General features: G+C 33.0%; 1 protein-coding gene across 8 annotated transcripts in view; it reads left to right on the top strand.

Annotated features, from left to right (window-relative positions):
* Positions 1-13,830: 13,830 nt before the first annotated feature.
* LOC100242517 (ATP-dependent 6-phosphofructokinase 4, chloroplastic) overlaps positions 13,831-24,783 on the top strand; it is a 47,381-nt gene continuing 36,428 nt past the window's right edge. For 5 of the 8 annotated variants that reach the window (XR_009467952.1, XR_009467951.1, XR_009467950.1 and 2 more), the window contains exons 1-4: positions 13,840-14,266; positions 19,977-20,023; positions 20,161-20,344; positions 20,424-20,561. Coding sequence is in view for 4 of the 8 variants with exons in the window: in XM_059743341.1 (XP_059599324.1) it covers positions 14,003-14,266; positions 19,977-20,023; positions 20,161-20,344; positions 20,424-20,561 (633 nt within the window). In the remaining 4 variants the exon portion in view is untranslated. Of the gene's footprint in view, positions 14,267-19,976; positions 20,024-20,160; positions 20,345-20,423; positions 20,562-24,783 lie in introns of all 8 variants that reach the window. The other 3 variants (XM_019226182.2, XM_002282273.5, XM_010663949.3) reach the window with 3 other exon arrangements.

Below are 24,783 nucleotides of genomic sequence, written 5' to 3'. Positions count from 1 at the left end.
CAGGTATAAGTGATCAGTACATTGAGAAAAATGGGAACCCATGAAAACGAATGCTAACGACATAGAACTAGAAACCTCAAACTTCAAACAAACAAGAGGTTAGATTCACTAGACTCTAATCCTCAAAATTAAAAATTTAAGTTCAATAAGGTGACTCAAAAAATAGAAGAACTATTACTAAATGCTAAATTTCTATATTATTAATTTTTTTCATGGAAGAAAAAACTCCATTTGCATTGAAAACCTAACTTTATCATGTTCCAACTAAGTAATTAAAGGATCATATGCCCATGGTACCATAATACGGAGGATGTAAGATTTTTTATTCATTTTGTTCCATTTGGTTTAGTGGTACATTCCGATGAACATTAATTTGCCAAAGGTTTTTCTTTCTAACAGAATGTAAGTACTTTGCATACATTACTTATTTTTCCTTAGAAAAGAAAAAAAATCATTTTCACTAACAAAAAGTTGATAAATGAAAAACTGTTGGTTGATATTTCATATCTACAAAAAAAATTTGAAATCTCTTACAAAAAAAAATGCTCAATGATTAAAGCTGATAAAAAAGCAAATGTATTAAGAGATTGATAGAGGAATGAAACTTAATTGAGAAACAATAACAAAAAAATAATTTAGCTTTTTAGTTTGGGATAGACTCCAAAAATCTTTCATCTATTTTAGAGGAAATATTTTTTAAGAATAGGTGAATAGATGAATAGATGTATAGACTAGTAACAAAAAACATTTTACAATTTAGTGTTGGCAATATTGTTGTACTAGTTTGTTTTAAGAAATGGAAAGTAAGGAGAAAATAAATATTATTTTACTAGTTTGTTTTAAGAATGGGAAAATAAGGAGTTAACAAACTTTTGGATATGTAAGTATATTAGAAGACATGATGATATCTTTAATTATAAATTTTAACAAGTGATGAAAACTTCATGATAATAAATAATTTTTTTTTTAAAAAAATGAAACATAATATGTATAGTTAGGAACAAGAAAATGAAAGTACATTTACTCCCTTGGTTGATACCAAATATTATATTATTTTTTGGGGTGACTTACTTGTTCCATAGATGTTGTAAATTAGGAGAAAGTATCACTTCTACATCACTCACTCATATGTCCCTATGTTTACTAGACTGTCTCTCAAAAACCCATAAAAAGGCTAGGTAAAGAGAGAATAAGTAGTTAAGGATCATAGCAAGCAAGAGATTCACATTGAAAAGAAAACAAATATCATTCCTAGTAATTCAAAAACCAATGAATCTGGTAATACCAGGGTCAAGTCCCCTAATTATTAATCTCCATACACTATAAGAAGGTGAGTTTTTGGTTGCGGCCACTAACCTAGACTAAAAGGAAGACTTAGTGCGACTATAGGATATGGTGCAAACAAAATTGGCCACAACAAGGCGTGGCCACAGGGGGTGCAAAGAAATGCTATGGATGCTGCCATATGCAAGAGTATGACTAACTATTATGGTTGCACGTTCATTCTATCCGCAACCAAAGGTAGTGTATAGTTGGGGCTAAATGTGGTTGCAACTATAAGGTAAAAAAAATGTATAAAAAAAAAAATCAGGATAGTGCTTTTAGGTGTAGGTTAGTGTTGACTGCAACTATAATTCTAATACGGAGAAGAGAATGATTTGGCTGCTACTATAGGTCTTGCTATGGATGGGGCCTTTTCTTAGTTGCTACGTCTTGCTATGGATGAAGCCTTTTCTTGGCTGCTACTATAGGTCTTAGTTTCAACCTAATGATGGTGAAATTTTATTTATTTTACTCATTTAAATTTTAGAATATGATATAGAGAATAGGTCAATGTTTTGATAGGAAATTTAAAAATATGGGATTACCCTATGTTTAGGAACCAAGTACACGCCATGCTATCAATGAGATATGCTATTCCCATTATTTATATAAGATGGTGGTTGAATAAAAAGAATACAAATATCATATACCCATTATTGCATTCTTCAAAATGTTTCCTGCTAATGTTTCTAAGCATCACACACACCTAAACATAAATCCTAACATGTTTGCTTTAATAGCACAAAATATCTCAAGTCATCATGATTGTTAAAAGAGTATTGCCAAATTCACTTAAATGCATCTCTGTGGGAATACTGGAAATAGAGGCCCTTGATTTTGTAAAGATTGCCAACCATGGAAAGGTTTGTAAGGTACCATACTAACAAACATATTTGTTCACAAATTACTTTCTTTACTAAAATTAACTTAGCTCAACCCAACTCAACAAATCTATATATCCAACTACTTGGGTTAGCTATATGAACCAATATTAAATATTCTTAACCAATATAAAATATTCCCCATAACAATCCTTTAGATTCCTTTCCCTAATTATGATAGAGGATTGCTCTAAAAATCCTTAATTTATCCCAAAATTTTTAAAAAAAAATAATAACCACCTATTTTCAAATTCATAGAATCATTGTTGAGTGTAAAAAGTTCAAAAGTCCATAATATTTCTTGAATGGCATCATATTTTTGAGTTTTTAGCATTCGCTATTGTTAGGACATTGAATCTTGTTTATATGTTGACAATTTTGTTCCTATTAATGTCTTAACCATGAAGTCTTTTTAGATAGCAACTTGCTCTCCATTGAAGATCAAGGGTTGTTGTTCATCCAATTAAAAAGTCACAGATACATCTAAAAAGGTTTGACTTGTGGCATTTAAGGCTTCTTTGAAGTATAAAAAAGTTTGGTATCATTTTTTGACTTAAAATGTTTTAAAAATGAATTTTTAAAAGAAGTAAGGGCCACTCAAGCGATTACTCTTGTTCACATAGTCAGCCCACTTGAGCGAAGTGCTCAAGCAGTCTAAGTTTGCTCAAGCAATCATGACAGTCCAACCGAGTTTAGAAACAGATTTTAGATTAATTTCACTCAAGCTCTATTTTGGAAACTTAAGATATCGAGGCTTGGTATTTACCCATAAATACCTCTCTAATAACCCCTTGAGGGTTAGAGATTAGAGATATTAAAGATCAAATATATTTGGGAGATTAGAGATATATCATTTGAGAAACCTCTCATTCTTAAGAGAGTGACTCCTTGAGAAAAACCTAATAGTCACATCATTCCCAATCTCTCATTCAAGGATTTGAATATTTGAATCGTGGGTTGAAGACCTTAATCCCTTCAGAGTGGCTGAAGGATCTACTAGGGAACAATAAGGAGTTGTTGCATCGCAGACTTGGATCAAGTTGTAGGTGCTAGAGAGTAAAGGTCTATTTGGTTGTTGTTTTTTAAAATTGTTTTGGAAAATCATTTTTAAGAATAGTTTTAAGAGCAGTTCTTTGTGTTTTCAAAAACAAAAATTACATTTGGGAACTAAATTCTAAAAAATGGTTTTTGTTCTAAAAAAAAAATATAAATAAAAAATAAAAACATGTTTGGTTGACTTAATAAAAAAAAATTAGAACAAGTAAAACAAAAAAACATGTTTAATAGTTATTGTTGTTTAAAAAAAATTAGTGTTTAATTCAATTAACTTGATATTGTAAGTATATAAATAATTTTTAAATTCACACTTCATTTAAATTAAAAAAAAAATATTCCATTTTTAAAATTTATTTGCATCTATTATATTTTTTTTTTAACAAATGATTACTTTGTAAACATGTGTAACTATATTTAATTTTTATAATATTTTTATTCATACATCTGGTAAACTCCTTAATCATTTTGAAAACATTTATTTTAATCATAAATGCATTATTGTAATGTATGTTTTCATTAAAAAAAAAAAAAACTCATCTAAATTACACAATGTATAGTAACACAATCAATACTAACATAAATAATACTATAAGTACTTATGATACTAACATCATATTTTAATACAATATATTAAATTTCCAAAGTTTATAAATGATAATTTTTTAGATAATATATACATTCACTTAGCAATAATTAAAATAAGAAGAAGAAAGATGATAAATAATAATTAATAAAAAAGAAAACACAATAATGCTACACCCACAACAACCAATAAGTAGAAGACGACTTTGAGGAGTTGTTGTAGGCATTGGGCATCGTATGTTAGCAACTAGTTGTTAAGATTATTGTGGATCATACTCATCAACCCATATAAAGCAGTGGGGGTGTTCTTACAATACTTAAATAGTTAAAAAGAATAAAAAATTATGTGTATAGTTCATTAATATCAATATATTTTCATGTGATAGTTAAATACACTTACATGATAAAATGGACCACGATAAAACCAATAACCATTGTTTTTTTTTATATTTTTGACATGAAAATGTGCATACATCCACACCCACAATAACACAGGTCGTTTGTCCATCCTACTTTAACACTAACGACAATTAGTTAACAACTAATAATAAATTCTAACATATAATTAAGTATCAACAAATATTTAGAATTAAAAACAATACAAGTCATGGATTGACATTGATATGATTTGCCCACCCTAAGATAACCTCCTTCAATGGTTAAGTCAGTTGGGGTTTTTCTAAAAGAAAGAGTAATTTTTTGGTATCGTTGTTTCTTACCCCTTATGGCCTATCCAGTTGCATTCATATATCTTTCACCTACCGATAGTTGTGGAGATTGTGAAGGCACTTTCTTTGTCATTTCAAGCAGTTATAGCCCCAAGCGCTAACCATCTCCACTATTCCTCATGGATAGCTCTTCCACGTTCTACTTTGCCATTTTTCTTGTTGGGCCATTCAAGTTAGTTGGGCTTTAATCCTGGTCCAAGTTGGCCCAACTCAAAGGACAGTCTTGGATAGGCCTATTACCTCTATTTATGAGGGTACCCACAGTGAAGGGCATTTGTTTTACATGGATGCTGAATTTGAGTCACAACGCCTATGGTATTTGGATAGTGGTTGTAGAAACCAGATGACAAAAAATCACAAAATATTTGTGGATCCTGATAAAAACTACTATTCTCAAGTAAAGCTTGGAGATGGAAAGCCTCCACTATTGCCCATAGGAATGAAAGGAAACAAGAATCTCATTTCTAATGTTTTTAAGTTAAAGAATAAAAAATAATTGAAATTTAATTCAAATCTTATTAATAATGAAAATAGTTTTATAATTACAAATAAATTAAAAATAAATATATAGTTTTAGTGAAACATGAATAATAATATTATAATAAAATCATAAATTATATTTTTGTAAAGAAAATACTATTTTAGTATATGTTAAAAATATAAGGATATTAACATCTTCATAATTTTTTTAAATGAATAATAATAATTTATGAATTTATTTTTCACTTATTAATACTAGAATAAACTTTTTTTTCAAATTCTTACTTTATAATGTTTTTAGAGAAAAAAAAATCTCAAATAATAATAATAATAAAATATCTAAAAGAAAGAAAAACATCTGCATGGAGGAGGAGTCTAGTTGTCAATTAATTTGGATGACATGGTAAGTAAAAGGGACATTTTTTGGAATAATTGAATGGCTCGTTAAAAAGTGCATGGATTTCAAATTATTTTTAAATAAATGAAGATAATACTAATTTAAAAATTTTTGAGGTTCTTTTTTCCATATAATTTCATATTAGTGAATCAAATCTCACTTTTCCCAATTTTATTTTGTTAATAATCCATTGATATGTTCTACAATAATTGTTTACAAATGGTAATCAATTAGTATCATCATATATATATTAAATGAATCTATCAGTTTAAAATACGTTACACTTTCTCTAATTTCTTTTTTCTTTATAAGAGTTTCAATATAAAAAACATTCTCCATTGTGCGTAAGCATATATTGTAATATTTTTCGCAAAAAAATAATTTTCCTCCAAGCCAAACGACAAAAGAGAAAGATAATAAGTAGTACTCATATATTATTATTGAAGGCATTAGAAAACAACTCTACCATCACACATCATGTTTCACTTCCTCTAATTATGAATGGGTATTTTATTTTTACCATTTTTTTTCCCCTCAATTGCTTGCATCATCCTGCACAACAAGAAGTCACCATGTTAAGGCAGTAATCTTAAAACATTATCAATATCAAAATACAAATATATAAAAACCTATACTGTTTTATATAAATAGTTTCTTCAAATGCTTTGGTAATCATATCGAAAAGCTCACTATGAGAAGCGCTAGAAGTAGAAAGCAAAGAGATGAACCCTTCATGTTGAAAATTGAATATTAACCTTCTCAAGAAAAACGAAATGAGTTGTGAACAAATAAAAATATTTCATGATATTTATAATCGTAAGTCAACATTATGTTCAAGGGAAAATAGGATTAATGTTTAAATTTTGAACAATTTTTCTATTTATTAAGAAAATATAAGAGGCATGTGGAAACTATTCAAAAACAAAAAACATAAAAACAAAACAAAAAAGTAACCATTTGATTACATTGTCGCACAAGATACCCTTATTATTCTTATACCTTGAGGTCATATTTTGTTGATTTCATATAGCATGAAATAGGATAAAAATGTGATAATATATTTTATTTCATATTTGATTTACGATGAAACAAGATAAATTATTAAAAAAACAACAAAGAAAAATATTTGATTTGATTATGTGATTGTATGGGTTGTCCTTATCATTCTCATACCTTAAGGCCATATATATATATATATATATATATTTCTTTTTTCTTTTTTCTTTTTTTGCAGCACATTTTTTTATTTTCTTTCTTTATCACATCTCTTGTTTTTAGAAATACAACAAAGTCAAAATAGCAATATTATTCAAGTTTTTTCCACCATTTTGGATAATAATAATAATAATAATAAAAGTCATGTCTTATATGTTATAAACCCACTCTCCACTCGATATCACACTTCAAATCTAGTCATCCTAAAGGGATGCCTCTGACAAAGAGTCATGCCTATATTTTTTTCCTACTACACATAACTTAACAAAAATAAGTTTTTCACCCACATTCATGCATCTTCCATGAAGCTTGTGCTCTTGACTAGTGCACATAGCCTACCAATATAATGGTTTCAGCAATAGGCATGCCTCTAAAATCAAGGGTGTCCCCCTAGTTTGCATACTGCATATAGTACACCAAAATAATGTTATCATACCCATGGGCATGCCAATGCAACGAAGGGTGCACCCCTACTTTACTTTCTGCATGTAACATGGTAATATAATGTCATTTACACATAGGCATACCTTTCAAATGGAAGGTGCGCCCCTAGATTGCCTTTTACACATAACATACCAAACTAATGTTATTGTACAAAGAAAATTTCATTGAATCTAAGGGTACAATGTAAATGTTCGAATGCCTTCCGAAGGTGTTAATGGGCCAACCTCTCTTTTACTGACTTCTCACATAATATGAAGTCAATCCCCATCTCAACAATTTGGCACATCCTTCACAAAATTTGGTACACTCGATCCTATCGCTTCTAGGACCCCCATTCTACCATGGATGGTACATAATTTCATTTTGGAACCCATAAGGAAGTGTTTGGGGGCCGATCCTCACCTCAAAATGCACTTTAGAACCCTTGGTACATCATTCAAAAAATTTGGTACATCCTTCACAAAATTTGGTAACATCCTTCATTAAATTTGGTACATCTAATCCTATCGCTTTCGGGATCCCCATCTGAACATGAATGGTACATAATTTCATTTTGGAACCCATAAGGAAGTGTTTGGAGGCCGATCCTCACCTTAAAACGCACTTTGGAACCCTTGGTACATCATTCACAAAATTTGGTTCATCCTTCATTAAATTTGGTACATCCGATTCTATCACTTCCGAGACCCCAATTCGAACATGGATGGTACATAATTTTATTTTGGAACCCATAAGGAAGTGTTTGGGGGCCGATCCTCACCTCAAAACGCACTTTGAAACCCTTGGTACATCATTCACAGTATTTGGTACATCCTTCACAAAATTTGGTACATCCTTCATTAAATTTGGTACATTCGATCCTATCGCTTTCGGGATCCCCATCTGAACATGAATGGTCCATAATTTCATTTAGAAACCCATAAGAAAGTGATTTGGGGCCGATCTCCACCTTGGAACACACTTTGGAACCCTTGGTACATCATTCACAAAATTTGGTACATCCTTCACAAAATTTGGTACATCCGATTCTGTCACTTCCAAAACCCCCATCTGAACATCGATGGTCCATAATTTCATTTAGAAACCCATAAGAAAGTGATTGACGGCCAATCCCCACCTCAGAACGCAATTTGGAACCCTTGGTACATCCTTCACAAAATTTGGTACATCCTTCATTAAATTTGGTACATCCTTTATTAAATTTGGTACATCCGATCTTATTACTTCCTGGACCCCCATTCGAACATGGATGGTACATAATTTCATTTTGGAACCCATAAGGAAGTATTTGGGGGTCGATCCCTACCTCGAAACGCACTTTGAAACCCTTGGTACATCATTCACAAAATTTGGTACACCCGATCCTATCGCTTCTAGGACCACCATCTGAACATGGATGGTCCATAATTTCATTTAGAAACCCATGAGAAAGCTATTGCGGGTCGATCCCCACCTTGAAACACACTTTAGAACCCTTGGTACATCCTTCACAAAATTTGGTACATCCTTCATTAAATTTGGTACATTCGATCCTATCGCTTCCGGGATCCCCATCTGAACATGAATGGTCCATAATTTCATTTAGAAACCCATAATAAAGTGATTTGGGGCCGATCCCCACCTCGGAACACACTTTGGAACCCTTGGTACATCATTCACAAAATTTGGTACATTCTTCACAAAATTTGGTACATCCTTCATTAAATTTGGTACATCCGATCCTGTCACTTCCAGAACCCCCATCTGAACATCGATGGTCCATAATTTCATTTAGAAACCCATAAGAAAGTGATTGAGGGTCGATCCCCACCTTGGAACGCAATTTGGAACCCTTGGTACATCATTCACAAAATTTGGTACATCCTTCATTAAATTTGGTACATCCTTTATTAAATTTGGTACATCCGATCCTATCACTTCCGGGACCCCCATTCGAACATGGATGGTACATAATTTCATTTTGGAACCCATAAGGAAGTAATTGGGGGTCGATCCCTACCTCGAAACGCACTTTGGAACCCTTGGTACATCATTCACAAAATTTGGTACATTCGATCCTATCGCTTTTGGGACCACCATCTGAGCATGGATGGTTCATAATTTCATTTAGAAACCCATGAGAAAGCTATTGGGGGTCGATCCCCACCTCGACACACACTTTAGAACCCTTGATACATCCTTCATAAAATTTGGTACATCCTTCATTAAATTTGGTACATTCGACCTTATCGCTTCCAGGATCCCCATCTGAACATGAATGGTCCATAATTTCATTTAGAAACCCATAACAAAGTGATTTGGGGTCGATCCCCATCTTGGAACACACTTTGGAACCCTTGGTATATCATTCACAAAATTTGATACATCCTTCACAAAATTTGGTACATCCTTCATTAAATTTGGTACATCTGATCCTGTCACTTCCAGAACCCTCATCTAAACATCGATGGTCCATAATTTCATTTTGAAACCCATAAGAAAGTGATTGAGGGTTGATCTCCACCTCGGAACGCAATTTGGAACCCTTCGTACACCCTTCACAAAATTTGGTACATCCTTCATTAAATTTGGTAGATCCAATCCTATCACTTCCGGGACCCCCATTCGAACATGGATGGTCCATAATTTCATTTTGGAACTCATAAGGAAGTATTTGGGGGTCGATCCCTACCTCGAAACGCACTTTGGAACCCTTGGTACATCATTCACAAAATTTGGTAAATCCGATCCTATCGCTTCTGGGACCACCATTTGAATATGGATGGTCCATAATTTCATTTAGAAACCCATGAGAAAGTTATTGGGGGTCGATCCCCACCTCAAAACACACTTTAGAACCCTTGATACATCCTTCACAAAATTTGGTACATCCTTAGTTAAATTTGGTACATTTGATCCTATCGCTTCCGGGATCCTCATTTGAATATGAATGGTCCATAATTTCATTTAGAAACCCATAAGAAAGTGATTAGGGGCCAATCCCCACCTCGGATTGCAATTTGGAACCCTTCGTACATCTTTCACAAAATTTGGTACATCCTTCATTAAATTTGGTACATCCTTTATTAAATTTGGTACATCCAATCCTATCACTTCCGGGACCCCTATTCAAACATGGGTGGTGCATAATTTCATTTTGGAACCCATAAGGAAGTGTTTGGGGGTCGATCCCTACATCGAAACGTACTTTGGAACCCTTGGTACATTATTCACAAAATTTGGTACAATCAATCCTATGGCTTTTGGGACCACCATCTGAATATGGATGGTCCATAATTTCATTTAGAAACCCATGAGAAGCTATTGGGGGTCAATCCCCACATCGAAACGCACTTTGAAACCCTTGGTACATCTTTCACAAAATTTAGTACATCCTTAATTAAATTTGGTACATCCTTCATTAAATTTGGTACATCTGATCCTATCACTTCTGGGACTCCCATCTGAATATGGATAGTCCATAATTTCATTTTGGAACCAATAAGGAAGTGTTTGGGGGCCGATCCTCACCTCGGAACGCATTTTCAAATCCTTGGTACATCCTTCACAAAATTTGGTACATCTGATCCTATCGCTTCCGGGACCCCCATCTAAACGTGGATGGTCCATAATTTCATTTAGAAACTCATAAGAAAGTTATTTGGGGCCAATCCCCACATCGGAACACAATTTGGAAGCCCTTGGTACATCATTCACAAAATTTGGTACATCTGATCCTGTCGCTTTCGGTACCCCCATCTAAACACCGATGGTCCATAATTTCATTTAGAAACCCATAAGAAAGTGATTGTGGGTCAATCCCCACCTCGGAACGCAATTTGGAACCCTCTGTACATCCTTCACAAAATTTGGTACATCATTCATTAAATTTGGTACATCCTTTATTAAATTTGGTACTTCCGATCCTATCGCTTCCGGGATCCCCAATCGAACATGGACCGTACATAATTTCATTTTAGAACCCACAAGGAATTGTTTGGGGATCAATCCCCACCTCAAAACGCACTTTGGAACCCTTGGTACATCAATTACAAAATTTGGTACATCCGATCCTATCGCTTCCGAGATCCCAATCTGAACATGGATGATCCAAAATTTCATTTAGAAACCCATAAGAAAGTGATTGGGGGTTGATCCCCACCTCAAAACTCACTTTGGAACCCTTGGTACATCCTTCACAAAATTTGGTGCATCCGATCTTGTTGCTTCTGGCTCCCCCATCTAAACATGAATGGTCCATGATTTCATTTTGGAACCCATAAGGAAGTGATTGGGGGTCGATCCCCACCTCGGAACGCATTTTGGAACAGTTGGTACATTCTTCACAAAATTTGATATTATTAAATTTGGTATATCTGATCCTATTGTTTTCGGGACCCCCATCTGAACATGAATGGTCCATAATTTCATTCTGGAACCCATAAGGATGTGATTAGGGGTTGATCCCTACCTTGGAACGCTTGGTACATCCTTCACAAAATTTGGTACATCATTCATTAAATTTGATACATCCGATCCCATTGCTTTCGAGAACCCCATCTGAACATAGATTGTCCATAGTTTCATTTAGAAACCCATAAGAAAGTGATTGGGGGTCGATCCCCACCTCGGAACGCACTTTGGAACCCTTGGTACATCATGCCCAAAATTTGGTACATCCTTCATAATGTACCAAATTTTGTGAAGGATGTACCAAAATTTTTAAAGGATGTACCAAATTTTGTAAAGGATATACCAATGTTGCCAAAGTCCGTTATGAGGTGGGAAACGACCTTCAATAACTTCTTGAGGGTCTCCAAAGGAAAAAATGGACTATGGAAATGGAGATAAGTGCTTCGTTAGCTCAAGGATTAGATGTATCAAATTTTCTCAATTATGTACCTAGGGTTCCAAAGTCTATTTTGGAGTAGGGAACGATCTCCAATCACTTCCCAAAGATCCCTAAAGGAATAAACAGACCATGGGTAATAAGATAGAGGTTTCAATAGTTCAAGTATGTACCAAATATTTTTAAGGATGAACCAAATTTTTTAAAGAATGTACCAAAAGTGCCAAAGTTCGTTCCGATGTGGGGAATGACCTTCAATCACTATCTAAGGGTCCTCAAAAGGATAATATGGACCATGGGGAGATAGATAGGGGTCTCAATAGCCCGAGGATTGGATGTATCAAAATTTCTTAACGATGCACCAAATTTACTTAAGGATGTACCTAGAGTTCCAAAGTTCGTTTTGGAGTAGGGAACGACCTCTAATTACTTCCTAAAGATCCCTAAAGAAATAAAACGAACCACGGGTAATAATATAGAGGTCTTGGTAGCTCATAGATTGGATGTACAAAATTGTTTTAAGGATGTGCCAAATTTTATGAAATATGTATCAAATTTTATAAATGATATACCAAATTGTTTTTAGGATGTACCTTGGGTTTCAATGTCCGTTTTAGGGTGGGGAATAACCTCTAATTCTTTTTCAAGGGTCCCCAAAAGAATATATGAACCATGAAAATGAAAATAGAGGTCTTGGTTCTTCTAAGAATGGATATACCTAGGATCCCAAAGTTCTTTTTGGGGTGGGCAAATACCTCCAATTATTTATCGAGGGTCCTAAAGGAATATATACACCATGATAAGTATGATAGTGTTTCCAATTCTCCTAAGTATTAATTTACCTTTTTTTTTTAAGGATGTACCTATTTTTTATGAGATTAATATAAAAGGTTAAATACAATTTTTTATGAAAAATAGATTTTTTTTTATATTTTATTTTAATTAAAAATTAAAGATTTTAACCCAAAAAAAGTTAGATCCACAATCAATTTAAAATCATAAGAAAAATAATAAAAGCACCATCACTTATTGTGATTTTTATATGATAAATTTAAAATGAAAATTAAAAGAAAAATAATGTAAATAATAAAATAGTATTGCAATGATATTTTTAGATAGAATTTACGAAATAAATAAATCTTTTGTTTAATATTAATATAAAAAATCTTATATCATAAAGTTCTAAATAATAAAATAGAATTTTTAAATTTAAACCTTAATTTATAAAATGTATTATTATAATTAATATTTAAAATCATTATTATTTGTGGGACAATATTTTCATTTTTGTCCATTATATATTTTGTTTTTATTTAATTTTTTATATTAATTATTTATTATATATTATCATTTTAAGTTTAATATGTTAAAAAAATAATTAAAATCAATAAATATAGATAAATTAAAGAGTAAAAATAAATTAAAGTTAAAGAAGTTTTATGAGAAAATGTACGAGCATGTTAAAAAGAATATAAAGGAAAAAAGAAAAGAAAAATAATAATAAAACTTATAATAGGTGACAATGGATTATGGTGGCAGAATAGGAAAAAAAGAAGAAAAAAGTAAAAAGTGGAAACGTGACAAGTGATAAGGGATATTTATTGATTCGTGAAAAATAATAAAAAATAAATGATACATGTACTTGTTAATAGGTGATATTAAATTGATGTGTACTTTGTCCTTTACTTTTGAGGGTAATTGTGTAATAAATTTGAAAACACTATTGGAGTGCATGAATAGTCAATATTTTTTCCCATTTTATACCAAAATAAAAAATAAAAAAGTGAAGTTCCAAATTCTCATATTTTTTGTAATTGTTGTATGGTTAGATGATTTTCCCAAGATTAAATGGTCGCTTGGCATATATTTCATCTTTTGATGTGCTAAAAGCACAAAACAACAACAACAAAAACAAAAAAGAGAGAAAAAAAAAAGTCTGAGCCCCTCTGCTGACTTTACGGAAAATGGTCGTTATAATCTCAGTGAGATCGATCGCACCAGATCCCACCCTCTCTCTTACATTTCAAGCGCAGAATCTCTGCTCTTCACCTGGCTCGCTGTTCTTCCAATGGATCTTTCTCTCTCTTCGTTTGCTCGCTCTTCCATTCCACCTCCATTGAAATCCTGCAATCTGACTTCACTCTCCAATTTCCCCAATTACAGTTTCAAATCCAGGAATTTTTCCCTCACGCCGTTGATTTCGCGCCAAAATCGGCGGATCAGAGCTCAATATTCATGTAATTCCGGCAGTGGCGGTGGAGGTGGAGGTGATGATGATGGTTTTGTTGTGGATGAAGTTCCGCACTTGACGAATTTTCTGCCTGATTTGCCGGTAATTCGAGCTATTATTGTTGTGATCCTTAGAAAGTAAATGTGAATTAAGTAACATCCCTTTGTTTTTGGATAAAGGATTGATTTGGAAAACTAGGAATCTGTTCGGAACCAAGGAAAGGGAAGGAGAAGAACTGGATTAATTTTCTTTCTTTTTGTCTGGAGTTGCGAAAGAATTGAAGTAAGGAAGCATTTTTCTATTGGCTTCCTTTATGCTCAGCATTGTGGAGGATAAGGTTGAATAGGGATAGATAGCGGAATTCAAACATTTATGCTAATTCCTCTCCTTTCCATTCTGACTATCATTGGTTCCAAACGGTAGTATCAAAGAAAGAAAGCTGGCAATCTGAAATTACAAGGGGAACAAATAGGCAATAGAAAGGACTATCAAATTGTTTTGTTTGGTTTGTCATGGGAGTGAACTGTTTAAAAACTTACACCTGTGCAAATTCTTCAAGCTCTCTATAAAACGGAATTTGAGAAAGAATAAATTTGCTTTGCTCATGCTTTTTTTTTTTTTTTTAATTTTTAAAATTTTTTTTTCATTCCCCTCTCTCCCCCCACCCACCCACCCACACACACTTATTGTAATCCAAATCTGAGGCCTGCTTTTCCTCCAAATCCATTGTGAATGTCATTAAAAGCTGTGTTCTGGGTGAAAAATATTGATACATATTGGTATCAATATGTTTAATGATAAGGCAATTTGGGGAAATGAGATTGTGACATGAGCCCAGTATACACATATTTTATCTATGACTTGTGTTGGGTATTCACTGGCTGGCTAGGAATAAATGAGAGAATATATTCTTGAAAGGACAGACAATCAATTCTCTCTTTGAATAGGCCTACTACTACTTAGGGAAGACAAAATCCAAGTATTTTGATATATTGTGATTTCTATAATATAAAAAAAAATTAGGATCTTAGGAAATTGTGAAAAAGGTCTAGACTGTCTGTATCATACTTTAAAGTAGAATAAATATTCTATTTATATTGTTCAATCAATTCCAATATTAAATATTAGGAGTCACAATGTGAAGAACTCTTATTGTGTTTGTTTACAATGCACAATTATCTATAGAAAAAGAACAATGACCTGCATAGGATGCTTCCTGTCTTAGTTGATTTAATTCATTCTATGATTGGCTAAAAGAAATATTAATTAATTATAGCATGAGCTAGAAGATTTTAGAGACTTTGAACATAATCTTGAGAACTTTTTGTCAAATCAAATATGCTAGGCACTTGCTGATAGTCTACAAAACTCTAAGTGACCTTTCCAAATGAGGAACTCTGAGACTGAAGGACAGTTTAGAGGGCTCTTAGTGATCCTTGGAACTGAGGAACCTAGAGAATTGATGCATACTCTGGAGAGCTCTTTGTGACCCTGTCACTACTGTTACCATCTCCTATGCTTCCTTTACTTGCCTCATTCGAATCCTCTTTTTATCCTCTCACCTCACTATTGAATGGCAACACCACCACTGTAACATTAGGCTGTCATCTTAAATGGTGCTCTCAACATTGATAGATTGCTTTAGTCTCCCATATAAATGACCCTAAAGCAGAGATAGAACAAAGAAAGGCAATAAGAATAAGGTTTCCCAGGCAATCACACTTTGGCAAAATACACCCAACAAGCTCTTTATTTATTTATTCTATTCCTTATGTTTGCTTAAAGGACAGCTCATTCAATTTTTTTTTTTTTTTTGTTTTCTTTTTCCCTTTTTAATAAAATGCTGTTTTCTATGGAAAAACTACACCCTCATTAACTGCAATTTCTAAACAAGAGCTTGAAACTGCAATTTCTTAATGATCATCTGTTAACTTTGGAAGGAGATAATCATGATGCATTTCTAAACAAAATGAACCATTAGTTTCATCTAAATAAAAAGGCCAAACACTTATTTAGTTTGGTGCTACAAGTGCATGAACATGTCATGCTGCAACAGTTTGAATCATTACTCGCCACAGTAGCAATACCATTGAACAGTAATGCTGCAATAACATTACGTCACTTGACTTTTATCCTACTTTAAACACAAGAACTATGAATAACCAAAGTCTAGCAATAATAAACCTCAAAAGAAGAATGCTGAAAACAATTTATGACCTTCAAACCCATTTAGGTGCCATTTCAGTTCCATACTATCTTGAAACTACCATTTGAGGGTTTAGAACGTAGAATCAAGGAGTCTACTCATTTTTTGCTGGCATTTATTCCCATCTGCTGGCCTTTATTCCCATCTGCTGGCCATCTTGAGAACTTCCTGGTTTTTTCTTCAGTAATCAACCTTTTAAGGGTATTTTAACCCTATTTTAGTTATGTATATGCCATTTTTTACTTTGTATGCTTGGAGTTGTAGTCCTAAATACATGTATCCTTTTTCTATTATGAGATTGAATTATCTAAATCAGGATTCTGAACTAAGTATGAAACATCCTATGGAAGTTGATACAGGCAGTAAATGAATTATTTTTACACCTTTTATAAAATTTGTTGAGAAGAGAAAAAATGTAAATGAATTGACTTTACACCTTACATAAAATTGTTGAGCAGAGAAAAAAAGTTGTTATTAATGATGCGGGGTTCTACCATCTCTTTCTTTCTTTCTTTTTTTTTTTTATAATTAACTTTTATCATCAGACTATTCATGAATAAAGTTGGAGAGACCAAAAATATAGTTTAATGCTAAATATGTTCTTTATTTCTTCTTTGTCTCTCATTTTCCTGTTCCATATTGACATCCTAAAGTCTTGAATGACAAGGGAACATGGCATATCATCTTTACTTGAATAAATAGGACATGGAAAAAATGTTTTTGTTGTGTGCAATTGTATAAATATTCAAAGAACCATAATAAATGAGGGAATACCTGTTTTTGAATATCTAAATAACCCAATCCATATACAGGAATAACAAGGCAAAAGATTGTGTCTAGTGCTACTTGTTGTACCAAAACCATTAAGCATAGATAGGAATAACAAAGCAAAAGATTATGTCTAGTACTGCTTGTTGGGCCAAATCTATTGACTTAGTGAGCTTCATAAGTTTTGAGTAACCAAATTTCCTAAAAGCTTAAACTATTAGAATTTGGACCCACAATGTATATCACTGCTATAACCTCCTTCGTGCAGTTCTATAATGTATGTGAGATCCATAGATAGAAGTAGCAGTAGACAAATCACAAATTTGTGATTGCAAATAACTAAACAAATAAATAGATGGGAGGAGGACTTGAATGTGAACACTTTGGTTAATCATAGCTTTGATACCATGTTGAAGAAAGCAAATTCCCAAAAATTTTATGCTATTAGGATTTGGACTAGTAATTTACATCATGCTTCAACAAATGAGGAAACGGGAGCTTGGGAAAGAAAATAGTAAAAAGCTGTATGTGCCTAAAAATGAAAATTTGAAAGGAACGTAACTGATTCAATTAAATAATATTTTTGATGGAGTGGTGCAAAGTTAGGAACATATAAAATCAAAGAGAGAAAGGAATGAGAGTAACAGTTTTATCTCAGCATTGGAGGGAAGCAAATGACTGCAACTTTCTTCAATTTTACCATGTGTATGGAGTAAAAAACCTAAGTGGATAGCAAGGGAGGTATACTAGCCATATATTCTGGAGCATTTAAAACAGTGATACATGATAATGAGTTTGAGAGGCTATGAGGAGCTATGAGGACTATGATAGCAGATGCTTTGCATGAGACTTTGAGGAGGAAAATGAATAAAAGCTCTCGTAGATGAGGAAATTACAGTTTTTAAGACTGCAGTGCTTCCCATTAAGGGAGTAAAGTTCATTGTGTGTAGCAAAATCCACTGGATGAAATTGGCATCACAAGTTTTTCAGAGCTGCAGTGTTATATATTTCCTTATCTGTCACCAGCAAGTGAAATTTTCTATGCTCATCAAGATTCCTAGAATGTATCAAGAAAAATATGAGACTCCAAATTTCAGCTTTCATGGACTCATTATTAACCACCACCACCCCGCACCCCACCACGAAAACAAAAAGCAGGCTCTCTCCTCAGTGTGCCTTCATCCTCCACGATCAAATTGGTAGAACTATTCTATTTCACTGCTGTAATCTGACTGGCAGTTGCCAATGGTGTAGCATCACCACCTATTGTGTCTGGAGATCCTGGAATGAAGAGAAAAAACATTCATGCTTCTGATATTAGACATCTTATCCACTCCAAATCCACTGAGAATAATGGCCAACCACTTGTATGCAGCCAAGGATACATGTGCTTGAAGCTCTGCAGGAAATAAGCAAGGGTTACTTTTAAAGGTTTTGAACAGCTTATTTGACTGCTTTAACACAAATGGCTACTTAGCAGTACCAGATGTTGCCAAAAAAAAGTAGTCAAATGGCTACTTCTTCAAATCCTGGAAGGCAGGTTTGTACAAGTGATAAAACTAGAAATGATTACAAGAAATGAGAAATACAAAAAGGGACAGGCAAAGTCTGAACCAAGAACATGCAATAGCTACCAGCTTAAACCTCCACAAGCAAGCTTTTGTTTGGGAGTACATTAATTTCAGGCGCTAACAAACATCAACATGATTCAAACAGACTGCATCTGATACTTGAACTCTTCAACAGCCAAAGGCTTTGAATCAGCAGCAAAATATTGTTGGAATGTCTCAAGGTATCAGAACATCAGCCAGAAGGCATCAACCTGTGGCTATCAACAACATTGCTAAAGTGACCATAACAGCTAGCATGAATGTTAATAAAGAACAGAATGGAATAGGCCAAAAGGTGGAGTTCCAGCCATAACTGGAGGCCCAAAATGTCAGCAAGGAACTTTGGAATTATCTTTAATCAAACTCTTGTCACAATGATTCTTAGTTAAATCACACCATAAAGAATATATCCCTTATGGAAGAATCCCATGTACAAAGTAGTATCCCCTCATTGATTTCTTCTGTATGTATGTTGACATTATCTGTATTTGCAATCTTCAATTAGTTCTTCTTTATCCTAGTGCTTTGATCCTTAGATATTGATATTTTATGTATTTAGGATTTGATTTCTAGAGTTAAAAGAAAGAAGTGAGAAGGAAAGAGAAAAGATTATAGAGGGTAATTCTCACTGACCCAAGATCTTTATTCCAATTACTTAGCATAGTTGTATGTGCAGAGTAACCCTTAGTAAAGAATTGAAGAAAAAAGGCAGATAATGATCTCCATATTGAAACTTGGTGGACGAAGTTGACCTTCCATGACTACTTTCTTGTTTTTAGGGAATATGAATGGGAAATTCCAATATAAAAGCAGTCTGTGGATCACTAAATGCGTTTTTGGGTAATTTGGATGAGTTAATTGTTTATATATTACAACATAAAAAAAATTTTGGACCTATTAATTTTTCCTTTTTTCTTCACATCCTAATTATAGTCCTTTCACTAATGAGTTGTGCCAGTTATATTGTCTACTTAAAGTGCTGGTTAAAAGCAAATGAAACTTGAAATCTATATTCCTTTCGGTTTTCTTTCCCTGTGCGAACGACTAATGGACTGATGATGCCTCGAGTTGTCTGTTCCAAATCCTATGCGTAGCAGTTTATCAAAAAGGGTCTTTCACACTTTGTTTAACTTTTTGATTCTGGGTATTGTATGTGTCTTTTTAGCTTCTAAAGATCTGGGTAATTTCTGACTTATATTTTCATTCATTTTTTTCTTGTTTTCTTCAGTCATACCCAAACCCATTGCAACAGAACTTAGCTTATACAATAGTCAAGTAAGCACCCTTATTCGTTCATAATGTCTTTTGTAACTTCATATCATTATCACATGACTATTTTGGTTAAGATTTTCTTATGGTCCTTTTATACTTCATTTATTGATCAGAATACATTAAAATTTTCTGTTTGTTAGGAAAAATTTTGTTAGCCCAGAAGACGTGGTAGCACAAAAAGTAGGTGACTTTTGTTTTTTGTTTCTTTTATGTTTTTCTTTTTGTGTTCCTCCTTTACTACTTACTATGTTTTTTCTTCAGATTGTTGTTCAAAAGGGAAGTCCTAGAGGAGTTCATTTTCGGCGAGCAGGGCCTCGAGAAAAGGTATTTGTCTTGTCCAATCATGCACTAAGAATGCTTTTGGAATCATGGAAATATAAATATGCAGTCTTTCCGATCTCAGGTTTATTTCAAGTCAGAGGAAGTACGTGCTTGTATAGTGACATGTGGAGGATTGTGCCCCGGAATCAACACAGTGATTCGGGAGATAGTATGTGGCTTGAATTATATGTATGGTGTTCATGATATACTTGGGATTGAGGTTGGTTAATCGTGAACTCTATTTCCTTCCTTAAGTATTATTTTTTTAAATGATATTATAGTCATTAAACTTCTTTCTTTATGTGATTTTATTAAAAAAAAAATGTTGTAATTACGTAAATAGTTCTAAAATACTAAAAGAGTGCCATACACATAAAGAAAAACGTTGAAATTTTATAAATAAGATAAAAATGAAATCTCATAGATATGATGAAGCTGGAATCTTATAATGATTAGCCCATTATTTTAGTACAATTTCTGATTTTTCTGATTGAGTCATCAAGTTTTCTGATTCAAGGGTGCTTTGTACAATTTGAGGGTTGGTTTATCCATTCTTTATTTATCCTGCTTGGAATCCTGCCAATCTACATAATTTGGCAAACTTTTCAAGGGGATGATTATTAATATATTATGAATTGTTTAATATATTTCAGTACTTAGTTTGGAAGCAATAATCATATATTCACATTTCTATCTTGAGGTTTGTCATTTGTTGGATTATTATAGTAATAAATCAATGCATAACCCATAAATGAGTATTCATTTAAAAGATAAATAAAATAAATATTATTAATTCATGAAGACATAAATGGGAACGCAAAGAAAAAACATGTAAAAACACATTTTTTTTTTTTTGGTTTTTACTCCTAATCAACCAATCCCTATCCAAAATAGAAGTTACATATATCCTGCCTCCCTCCTTTTTCACTAGAAAAAGCAAAAAGAAGATAAAAATGCTTATTTTCACTCTTAGAAGAGTTGATAAATCCCTCCTCTCTCCCTCTCTCCTTCCCTCCCTCTCCTTTTATTTTGATTTGATATTGGTTTTCTGTTGATATGGTTAAAGTACCATTTAACTCAAAAGTTTAAGCTGTTAATAGTGAGTTTAAAATTTATAGAAAGGTGACTCAAACTTCAGTTAATAGCTTCAACATCCCACTTCACATGTGGCTTTTTCTCACACTTGGATTCAATAAATGAATGGGGGAATAAGCAAGGTGTGAGGTTTAAACCCAAGAACTTCTGAGACCAAGGTTTTGATACCACATTAACCCAGAAGTTAACCCAAAATTAGCTGTTAGGTATTGGACCAAAAATGCAAATCAATCCAGCTAATAGTCTAAGTGGACATTTTCTTTATTGCTAATTAGTTCTGGTCAGTTGCATTTGAATAAGCATGCATATAAATTGAATTCTAGTATATTTTTTTTTATGTTTTGATTAGATTATCACCAATTGTTAGTTCGGTATTTGTGCTTATTGGATCATGTGTTATTTAATGTTTGATTTTAGGAATTGATGCTTTTTCCTTTCCATTCCTGTTTAGTTTGTAATTATTGTGAGAACACTTCTATTAGAACTGATTTTCTTATATTAGTAGTTTTCTCTTGATTACTTAGTTTGAAGTAGTTGCCATTAATATTGTTTGCATATTATTATTTAGAACTTCTTCCTCTTCACAATTTCATTAAACATGGAAACTTCATAGAGCAATCTAGTTAGTAGCTTATTTAGCAAAAGTAAATCACATCTCTAATGGAAAGTGACAATGCACCTAGGAAACTAGAAGGGCTAATGAATTTGCTTGCTATTCATTACAAGTATTGGTACCTTTGTTGGAGATATCCTTCTTCTAAGGGCTCGCTTTCCATGAATCTATCAATTTAAGGGAAGATCGTTGTTAAGAGTACTATATTTTCTTTTTCTTTAATGGTCTTTTCTTCTTTTTCTTGGAATCTTAATATCCATTACAACCTCATTGATTTGGAGATTAGGGACTATGAAAGACTCATCTCATCCCACACTTGTGTACACTTGTCTCCATCTGCCCCAAATGTGAGAGTCTCCTAGTCATTGACCTCTTTAGGATTATTCCTAGTCAAATCTTTCTTCATGGCTTTGTCTAATACATCAGATATAGTTCCTTTCTCTCTAGCTAAATTTATATGGAAACCTAAAGTCCCATCTAAAGTTAAGGTTTTTTCTTCGTTAATTGAACACAAGAAGGTAAATACCAATGACATGCTACAATTGAGAAAACCTTTCAAATCCCTTAGTCTTAATTGGTACGTTTTATGTGAGGGGAGTGGAGAGTCGATTGATCATCTCTTTCTTTATTGCCCGATAACTTTGGGGTTTTGGCACAGTCTATCCAGACAGGTCAAGATTGATTAGGTCTTACCCAAAAGCATATGTGATTTGTTGATCATTTCATATAAGGATTGGGAAGCTCCATTAAAGGTAAGACCCTTTGGCAAATTTCTTGTTTCACATGCTTTGGATTGCGTGGTGAGATGGAAATGTTAGAACTTTTTAGGACAAATGGAGGACATCAGAGATGTGGTAGGATTCATTTCACTTCTATTCCTCTTTCTGGGTCTTTTGCATCAACGTTTTTAAAGACACACCTCTCAATATTATTAAGCTCAATTGTTATTCAGTGTGTAGATCAAAAGGGTTTGGACAACATTGAGAGGGGCTTAGTTAGGACTTGAGGAGATGACATCTATGTATATTGTTATGTGGTCTAAACCTTTTTGTATAGGCTTCTTGTATAGTGGAGGAGTTCATTCATATTTTGATAAGGTTTTGTAATTGTGGGGTGGAATTCTTATCTTATGTTCTTATTATTCATAATTAATACATCTTTTATTTTGGACTAAAAAAATCATTTTTTTTTTAAATTAGGAAACAAACATTTTGTTAAATCTTAATAAGAAATAAGAGACATGGGAAGTGAATTAGTATTAGTTGCAATTGAGAGCGATTTTGATGAGGATGAATGTCCAAGATATACATCAAGAAAGTGAATTAGTATTAGTTGTGATTAAAGTAGGTTAGTATTGCTTGAAATTAAATTAGGATTAGTATTTGTTGGAGTTAAATTATGAGTAGCTAATGAGGTCAGAGGAGAATTAGAATTATAGTTATAATAGGTTATTAGAATCCTAATAGACTTTGGATTTCTTAGAGAAGCCTATAAATAAGGCTAATTGATGTAAACCAAAGTAATTGATTGATGATTAATAATATTATGTTTTCTTGCATACTTTACTATTTTCAATGGTGAGATTACATTGATTTTCTTCTAGGTAAGACTCCTAGAAGGAATTAGTGCGACTTTGAGGTTTCTATCCCTTTTATTTCTTATCTTCCTTCTCTACATTTTATTTTTATTTTTATTTTTCTCTATCATAAATTTTATCTCTTGTTCCTCTCCCTAACCCTAAAAGATAAAAACTCTAGCCTACCCATTTGATTGTAGGCAACCATTATAGGGTTATACTTCATCAATTATGCTATTAGAGCAAAAGTTCTTGGCTTGAAGACGTATGTAATTGAGGAGTGGAGCAACTTATGAAAGCATGAGTTCAAGGAACACTTCTAACAATCAAGATGCCACTACAACACACTTAGAGGAAATTTTGGTCACACAACAATCCCATCAAGATACTATAATACAACTAAATAGCAAACTTGATGAGATCATGAAGTTATTAGAAAAGAGTTAAGAAAAATGACCAATTGATGATGAGACTACAAGCCATCAATTTAGACAATCACCTACTAGACCATGTGAAGAACAAAAAAAATTTTATGATAGGGAATCAAAGAAGGGCAAACTGTTTGAGCAAGATGATGATATGACAAAAAAGGAACACCTTAAAGTCATTGAATTTTATGGTAAAATTAAATCAAACAACTTTTCTTGATTGGATTATGTCAATGCAATATTAATTTGATTGGTATGCTATGCCTAAAAATAGAAAAGTTCGTTTTGTGAAGGCAAAGTTGAAAGGAGTAGCATGTCTATGGTGGCATAATATTGAAAATTGGCTTTATAGAACTGGATAACTCTGCCTATAGACACATGGGATGAAATGAAGTTGAAGATGAATGGGCACTTTCTCTCAATTGACTATGAAGAACTCATGTACACAAAATTGTTTTCCCTCAAAGGAGGTACTAAGTCAGTTGAAGAATATACAGAAGAATTCCATGAGTTGAGAGTTTGGAATCAAGTGCAGGAAAGTGAGGCTCAACTTGCAGCCCATTATATAATTGGACTTCAAATGAAGGTTCAACTTGAGATGGTAGCACATACTAATTCTGTGGATGATGGTTATCAATTAGCTCTTCAAATAGAAGAAGGGCTCAAGTTTTGGGCTTCTAGATGTCTAAGTTCACAAATTGGGAGCACTTTCTCCAATTAGACAGCAAAC

Source organism: Vitis vinifera, chromosome 16, assembly GCF_030704535.1.
Source record: "Vitis vinifera cultivar Pinot Noir 40024 chromosome 16, ASM3070453v1".
Taxonomy (NCBI): Eukaryota; Viridiplantae; Streptophyta; class Magnoliopsida; order Vitales; family Vitaceae; genus Vitis; species Vitis vinifera.
The sequence above is the reverse complement of the archived record's forward strand: the minus strand, read 5'-3'. Positions and strand labels throughout refer to the sequence as shown.